This window comes from Nelumbo nucifera, chromosome 1 (assembly GCF_055504915.1).
Source record: "Nelumbo nucifera cultivar China Antique chromosome 1, China Antique-T2T, whole genome shotgun sequence".
Classification (NCBI taxonomy): Eukaryota; Viridiplantae; Streptophyta; class Magnoliopsida; order Proteales; family Nelumbonaceae; genus Nelumbo; species Nelumbo nucifera.
This window is the reverse complement of record NC_142649.1, coordinates 122,392,488-122,401,022: the sequence shown is the minus strand read 5'-3', so window position 1 is coordinate 122,401,022 and position 8,535 is coordinate 122,392,488. Positions and strand designations below refer to the sequence as shown.

At 38.1% G+C, this 8,535-nt stretch overlaps 1 protein-coding gene and 1 long non-coding RNA gene across 2 annotated transcripts; one reads left to right on the top strand and one right to left on the bottom strand.

Moving 5' to 3' along the window:
• Positions 1–1,049: 1,049 nt before the first annotated feature.
• On the top strand, positions 1,050–3,314 carry LOC104611640 (uncharacterized). Its single transcript, XM_010278782.3, has 3 exons — positions 1,050–1,265; positions 1,359–1,422; positions 1,595–3,314. Exon 3 carries the CDS (start codon positions 1,780–1,782, stop codon positions 2,866–2,868), a length of 1,089 nt encoding a protein of 362 aa, XP_010277084.1. The 5' UTR covers positions 1,050–1,265; positions 1,359–1,422; positions 1,595–1,779; the 3' UTR covers positions 2,869–3,314.
• A 3,399-nt stretch (positions 3,315–6,713) lies between these two features.
• Positions 6,714–7,942, bottom strand: LOC148803764 (uncharacterized). The gene is made up of 2 exons (XR_016080080.1): positions 7,185–7,942; positions 6,714–7,098 (listed from the first exon to the last, which is right to left on the bottom strand). It is a non-coding gene; the product is annotated as an uncharacterized LOC148803764 (long non-coding RNA).
• Between the last annotated feature and the right edge of the window lie 593 nt (positions 7,943–8,535).

The window sequence follows — 8,535 nt, the reverse complement described above, 5'->3', positions numbered from 1 at the left end:
TGGAAAATATATGATATCTGAAAAACAACTGACCAATAAACTGGAATCGTAAGTATGGTAAGGAATCAAGTGTTATTTATCAAAATTCATAGGTGGATTTTGATTGGTCAAAACTCTTTCCATATCATATCTTTTCCGTATCATAAATTTTCCCCATTGGAAATTATCTTCATGTTCAATTCATGGAGAGATATTCTCTATATGGTTGGATGGATGGGTGTATACAATTTTTGTTTTCAGAGATTTCGACTCTAATTACATTATAAAAAAAATGACGTTAGATGGCATGCAAAAGAACACAAATACCCTTCAAGTTTTGAAGATGTGAGTGAAACATAATTTTGAAATGGTCAAAATAACGATATTTAAATCCCTTTTGATTATGATTTGGCACCATTGTTCTCTTAATGCCTTGACCTTTATGTCGGAGAAGCTACATAGAAAAACGTCAACTGAGAAGAGGACTTAGATTGTTGTTGTTGTTGTAATCCTTTATTCAGTTATTCAATTAAATCGCATATGTTATCATATGGTACAAATAATTGATGAATAGCTAACAATGGGTATTAGATTTGCAATTTTTAATTTTTGTTTCAGAGTTCAAGTACTCTATAGTGTTATTTTAAAGCTTGGGTACTAAAATGAGGTTAGCCCCAATGGATAGGTTTTAGTTGGAATCCAATGGAACTGACTTTGAATTAACCCTATCTAATGTGTTATTGGATATTACAAAACATAAGTTATAATAATAACTTTTAAACTATATATAATGTATTATGATAATTCATAAATTAAATTATTCAATTTAATCAATAAAAATAATATTAACTCCGTATCATATTATTATTGTTATTAAAAATCGTTTTTTCAAAACAGACTCAACAAGATTAACTTCTACAAAATAAACCCTAGAACCAACCAAATAGGTTAGACGTTTCATCAGCCAAATCGAACCGACTGGACCCATGCTAACCCCTCTATCTGAAACTACATTCACTATCATGCGTGAAGCGGCGCGTCCTTTGCTCGTTATAATAATCTAACTTGAGTTTTAACTCCAACTGACAATGGGAAACGCACGTGCCGTTTGACCCAAACTAAGAAAGTCCGGAAGCTCGTCTCGCCGTCGTCTCTCTCTCTCTCCCCCCTCTCACCTGTTAGCGCACAACGACGTTAACATACGCTAAGACAAACAACGATCGAAAGCCGAAATACCGGAAATAAGAAGGTGAAGACAATCCAATCACGCACTCCGTCTGAACCAGGTCCGTCCTGCTTTCCCTCTTACTTAATCTTCTCTCTTCGTTAAAAGTCGTATTTAGCTTTGTGGGGTTAATGCTTTCTTCATATCTCAATAGGGTTTCCTTGCAATCCAAATTAATCTTCAAGACCCAGGGAAATTGCTCCTTCTCCATTGTTATTGTAAGTTCTTAACAGTTGGTTTGTGAATTGGAAATAGGGAAGGGAAATTTTATGTAGTGCTTCTACTTCTTTTTCATAGTTTAAGAAATTTAGGATTTTATGAGTTCAACGAACTTGATACACTGCGTTTTGAGATCAATTCTTATATGGGTTTTGTTCCTTTTCTTTCCAGAATTCGTTACCACAGCTAAATTCGTGAAGTATTGTTTACTTCCTCAATGCAATTTCCATACACGTTTGCGATAGACATGGATTCCAGCGACTAGGGTTTCGCGTTCGGAATTAAGAGCGTAGCCTTTTTTTTTTTTAATTTGGATTGTTTCTAGGTTTTCTGCTTGTGCTCGAGGTCCGATATTGATGATTGTGCGGAACTCGGAGATGGAAATGTCGACATGTCGACATTCCCCCCGAATTGACACTCTAGAGTTGAAAGCTCAGATCGTCAAGAAGTTGGGGCATCAGAAGGCAGAGAAATATTTTAGTTACCTCAGCAGGTTATTAAGTTTCAAGCTTAGCAAAGCCGAGTTTGATAAGCTCTGCATTAATACCATTGGGAGGAAGAATGTCTCTCTCCACAACCGGCTTATTAGAACAATTCTCAGAAATGCTTGTGTTGCCAAGTCTCCCCCATTGAGAAGAAGGGTAGAAAGTTCCCTTAATGTTAAAAATGGGTTCGGCTATCAAAGAAATAATCTTCAGATGCTCTCTGGAGAAGTCTTTACTACATCCCCACGCAAGGAGAAGTCTTCAGGCCTTCAAGATCGCAAGTCTGGGGATGGTCCAAGTCCACTTAGGCCTCATGGGAAGATACTGGGTACGGTATGTGATGAACGAGCTCCTGCCCAAGAGCAGCAAAGTGCTACGGAACTGTTTTCTCTTGGTAGCAGACCCCCTGCGGAAGTTGTCTCTGTAGAAGATGGGGAAGAGGTTGAACAAGTGGCTGCCAGCCCAAGCGTTCAAAGTAGAAGCCCTGTCAGAGCTCCTCTTGGTATCCCCATTAATATGAGTGGATCACGTAAAGCTCTTCGTAATGGACTCCTATCTGCTTTTCACCTTGAGACCTGTCATAACAGCTATGAGCTACCTGACACTAGGTCTTTGAGGAAACGGCTGGAGCAGAAGCTGGAGATGGAGGGCCTCGGAATTTCGGTGGACTGTGTTAATCTGTTAAACAATGGACTGGATGTGTATTTAAAGAGGTTGATTAAGCCCTGTATAGAACTTGCTGGGTTAAGATGTGGGCATCAACACCTAAGGGAAGTTAACAGGATTGCCAAACCTGGTTTGAACAAAATGCGGCCAGAGAGATCCATGCAAAGATCCACTAACTCTGTTTCTGCATCTTTATTGGACTTTCGGGTTGCAATGGAGTTAAATCCTCAGATGCTTGGAGAAGATTGGCCTATGGAACTTGAGAAGATTTGCTTCCGTGCATCCGAGGAATGAAGAAGAGAATACTAATTGGTACATACATCAGTATTTAACAGAATAGCAAATTCAAGTTCATCAAGCAAATTATGCAGACTAGATTAAGATACATTTTAATGTGTATCTTGACCTTCATCTGTCATGCAATTTTTAGAATCCACAGCAGGAAATAAGTTGTGTGCTACAAATAATTGAAGAATTGGGTCAGAATGAGTATGTCGCATACAAGTATAATCACCAGTGTTTCCTGGGTTTGTGGGGCATGGTATACAGTATAATGTAAACATCCAGATACTACAAAGAACCTCAGAATTTAGAAAGTTCAATGGCCTTCTTCAACTGATCTATTATTATTATTTTTTTTTTATTAATCTCAACTGATATCTATTATTCTATATTGTATTAACTTGTTCTTGTAAATAAAGCTTTATTTTCCTAAAGAATCTGCATTTATTAGTAGAGAATTGGTTTGCAAATTGAAGCAGCGATATTGAATAAACTATTTTTTGTTACACATTCTTTCACTTATTCTTCTACTGCAATTGGCAAACTTTCCTTGTTTCTGCCCTATTAGCTATATGGGCTATGAATCAAATCGAACACCATGTTTAAATGAATATAAGTCATACAAGACTTATCACCAAAATTCCTTTCTGTACTATCGGTGATAAGGGAAGATACAATTTAAACAACTCTTTTGCTTGACGTTTTTGTTCTTTTTGGTGTATTCCAACCAATTACTGTAGGACTTAGAATTCCTTTCAAGTATTTTACTCATACAGGACTTGAGCACCAAAATTCCTTTGTGTAGTACGAGTGACAAGGAAAGATACAGTCTATACTATTCTTTTGCTTGAGTTTTTCACTCTTTTTATTGTACTCTAACCAATTTCTGGTTGGAATCAGAATTCCTTTGAACTATCTTACTCATATCAAGGATCTAAACCATTTTCTTTTCTCATGGTACTATTGGTTGGATACATTCTCTATTGAACTTATTTGTCATATTGCTCTTCCAATTCTGAAACGTGTTCACAGTTTACTATAAGCTACAATGACACTTCTATGCCAATCGTTTTTTGTTACATACATCTATTGAAATCTTGTCTAATTCTACAGTTGTGCTTGCTTACATTTCTTTTTTTTAATTATATACTCACACTAGCAGAGTAGTAGATCTAAGATGGATTAAATGAACTACATGGGAATCAGAACCCGATATATGTCTAGTAATCTAACTTGGAATGGCAAAAAAATGTATTGTTTACACATCTCTAGAGAAAAGTATATACTACTAAAACAGTAAGCAGTCTTTAGTCCTAGCATTACCTACATAAAAAGTTCTAGAAGTTTATTTGTTATGTAGTTAAAATTCTATAGGAAAAATGGCAAGCATCATGCACACTCTCTATTAATTTATGTAAAATAAGCAAGGATTAAAAGGAAAAAAAGGTTATCTAAAAGTGCCCCTCAATAATCTGTTGAGTGTTTGGAATCTGACCAATGTTTCGTTGTCGGTGAAACACAAGACTTTCCAAGTATTGCCAGATCCTTGTAAATTCAATCTATTTAACTTCATCCAATTGATCAAAAAAAATATACATATTAGCTTTCATCCAATTGTTCCATTCTTCCAGATGGTCATGAGAAAACTTGTGATATGGACAGAAAGTGTTCTAATGGGATCTTCATCATTATCATTGGTGGATATATTAGAGGCCTCCTGGCCCCCATGTCTTTACTTATCAACAGTTGTTTGCACAACTACAGGTCAATCAGCATGAGAGAATCTCTTCTCGGTGATCATCAACATGGATGATACAAGAATTGCGACCAATGTCTTTGACATAGAGCTGGCCTTACATTCTCATACAGTGAATGATCCTTCTCTGCAACAATTGCAGTAACAGACAAGGTGAACAAGTACCATATTGTTTTAGTTGTTAAATTTCAGATTCAAGAATACACAAAAAAAAAAAAAAATGATTGACAAATGAAAAAGTTCCATGTCCTTGACATAGAGCAGGAGAAATGACCTGTGTCTGGCTGTGTGAACTGTAGTACCTTAGGTCCTGGTGAGGACAGCAGGAGGTGTTGTCCCTAGTACACTCTTCATTGTTTCTGTTCTGTTTGTCAGTGCACTCACCCATTTGGGGATCAGTTTAACAATAGGGTTCATGTTGCAGGGGGATCTGCAGAGGATGCAGATCTTAAATCACAGCTCAGGAGGTTGTTTAATAGGGATCCAGATGGTTGCCAGATCATCAACATCACCGTCTTCATCATCTAAGCCTTATCCCAACCATATGGGGTCAGCTAGAATCCTGTTTCTCCATTCCACCAGATGATTGCCAGATCATCCTCCCATATTATGAAGATTTACCACGATAAAGGTGCCTCGGTAAAGATTGCAATTGTCTGGATGTAAGAGGGATGAAAATAAAATTTTACAGCATTCTGCACTTACCAAAAAGTCTAATTTTTTGCCCTTCTACATCCAAACATACTCGGCCCTTTTGAAAATTATTTTCTTTTCTTAGTTGCTTAAACTTTGTACAAGAATCAGCAGCACAGCTCAGCCTCCCCGACCACCGCCTAATTAACAATTCCAATACTACTGAAAATGTTGGGGATCATCCCTCTGCTGTCTCTGCTACTCTGGTGTCTGTCCTAGGTAATGGCAGAACTAATAGTATAGATAGGCAAATTGTACTTAGAGACGTTGGGTTTACTTGTGCTAAACCTAGCAATTGCACCATCAAAAATGCCACGAGTATTAATTGATTACCAAATACTTTGATGCTGTTTAACCATAGAGAAAATGGGGGTGTTGGTGGTAGTGACGATAATCATAATAGCGAGGAATTGTATGGGTGATCTCCATGACAACGGCAATGTGTGCTAATATAGCCCAGTACTGTGATAACCAGTAAGAAAAAAGGATAAAGCCACAGGCCACAGCCGGTGCTTGGATTAAGGGCATTGCATCCCTAACCCTTTCCGATTTCAGCAGCTATTTCTGGTACACCTTGGTCTAACCAACTCTTTGATCAGGTAGGCCACGCTCGGTTATCTGAAACGAAATAACCCACTTTCTCATGGAGCCGGACCTAGGGAAAACAATATTACTGCAAATTCTGATGGTATGTTCAACCATCAAGTAAGTTCAAAATATCGATACACCTGATACGTCGGTAGGGGTATATCAGGCGTTTCAATACTTGTTTTTATTTTTTATTTTTTATTTTTAAATTGGTTCAGGGGAGCCGGTCTAGGACCCCTCCATCCCCTGAACCGGTCAGACCCCAATACACCCACTGTAGGGGTGTATCGGAAGGGTCCCGGAACAATACATATCGGCCGATAAGAATACTTTGAACCTTGCCATCAAAGTTGTGAACCCATGTCTCTCAATCCTGTATTGCAGTGCCACCGAAGTTGATATACTATATGTATTTATTTTGTTTGAGAATCACCATACAGGAGGCAAGTCTTTAGATCAAGTTTATTTATTTTATTTTATTCGGGACACTAAATTAGGTTTCTTTTGTGATTAATTAACCCACTTTATCAGTTTATCTAGAAGAACTAAGACCATACCAATATAACATTTTGAAGCTTTTTATGGTATTTATTTTCCTTTTACGATTAGGAAATTCAAATCAAATTTAATTTGTTAATAAATGATATGATCTGATTTTCTAATTTGAATTAGAAAACAACTTAAAAGCTAGTGCGAAGCCCAGCACATCTACATGTCTTTGAAGTAAAATTTATTTACCACCTTTTCTGGCCTATTGAATATTAATGCACCATCTCATAGCTATGTTCTGTAATCTGTTGCATTGAATGCTTAGGTGGCATTCTGTAAATCTCAAGTTTCCTCTAATAGCAAATTTGCTTTTTTAATTACAATTTTTGGTGGAGTCAGCTGTTACAATTGACAGTATGACCAAAGAGTTACCGAGAAAGTTCAAGTCCAGAGAGAGAGATGGGTTGTGGGATTTGGTGGGTTAGAAAAACAGAGAATTGAGTTGGGGGGGGGGGGGGGGGGGGGGGGGGGGGGGGGGGTATTGCCGAACCCACTGTCCCTAAATCCTAAGGTCTCGCAATGCCACCATCATAATCACTCTGCCACTGAAAGTGCCATTAGCCTCGTTGCCGTTTTCGATATTTTCGATCACCTACCTGAAGGAGGAGCCATATCTACATTCATTGTTGATCTTTCTGCACAAAATCTTCTATTCTCTGATTCACATCCAATAACCAACTTCGATTTAGAGCGTTTCTTCGCCGCTGCTGTTCAATCATCGAGTAAATAGACTTCCACTGACCTTTTAACACAACCACTGTCGATTTCGATTCACAAAGGAAGTGGTGGTGACTTGTGACGTTCCGATTCAGAGGATAATAGAGATGGTGTTGTCTTCTGTGGAAGATTTCAACGGCCATTAATTGATGCTACAAAAATTTATGTTGCAACTAGTTCAACAGGGAAGGGAGGACGAGACACGGGATACTCCGAGGGAGGACAAAGAAGAAGAGGCGATGCGGGAGTTTCAGGTTTTTAAGGGACATGGCCGAAAAAGTGAAAAACAATTTTTGTCTATTACCTCCTGCTGCTACTGCGTTTGGAGGTAGGCCGACTGCCGACTAACTACTATGAATCTTTCGGCGTTCGGAGGTGCAACGAACGACCGTAGTAGTATTCGGAGGCCGATTCAACACTATCAAACGACCTCTTAGTGCATGCAAAATGTCATCAAACGACTGCTGCAGATTTATATTTACAAACGACTGACATACATATATATATATGTAATAATAATACATAGTATTCGACTGCATATTTATATTTGACCGATGAACTGATACCACCGGCTGGTTCCGGTATCATGACTTTCCGACATCATGAAAGTCATCTGTTGTACTATTTACCACAAATGGATGGATACGGTCTGATTGATTGATAACAAACATATCTTTTTGTTTAGGGGTTTTTACTATACTAGATAGACTGGACTATATTGACGGGAAACTATTAGTAACATGTAATGTAAAAATCCACACAACACAGATGACACAGAGTCAGAAGCCGCGGCACATGCTAGGAGCATGGCGGGCCCAGGCGACGATCTTCCAAAGGGGTCTCTTTCTTCGCTTCTTGGATGGGGAGCGACTAATCTCCGACGACTCGTTCCTATTCAGCATTTCCCACATCACTCTCACGTCCTCGTACTCGCACCTTCTCACATCGTGCCGCAGCTTCAATAGCCCTGCTTAATAAAAATAAAATAAAATACAAAATCGTGTTAAAGCTACGGGATTTAAGCTGTGTTTGGTCCGGAAGAAAAGAAAACAAGAGTGAAACAGAAAGATGAGGAAAACATCTTTTTTCTTAACCAATTTCACAAAATCTCTTAAAAACTTTTCCTCAACTTCTGTTTTTCTCTTAGATTTTCAATCAAACCAAACTGAAATGTAAATTTTTGACTGAAATATAAAATCATAAATCATAGTACACAGAAATCCATCCAATAATATATATACTTTTTCCTTTTATATACTTCAGGGGGGTTTATTTGGAGGAAAAATCCTGCTGTGACCGTCAGCAGATACCCAATTAGTTTGGAGAGGTTTCCAACTCCAACTCCTTTGCTTACTCTCATTTACAACCGATGAAAC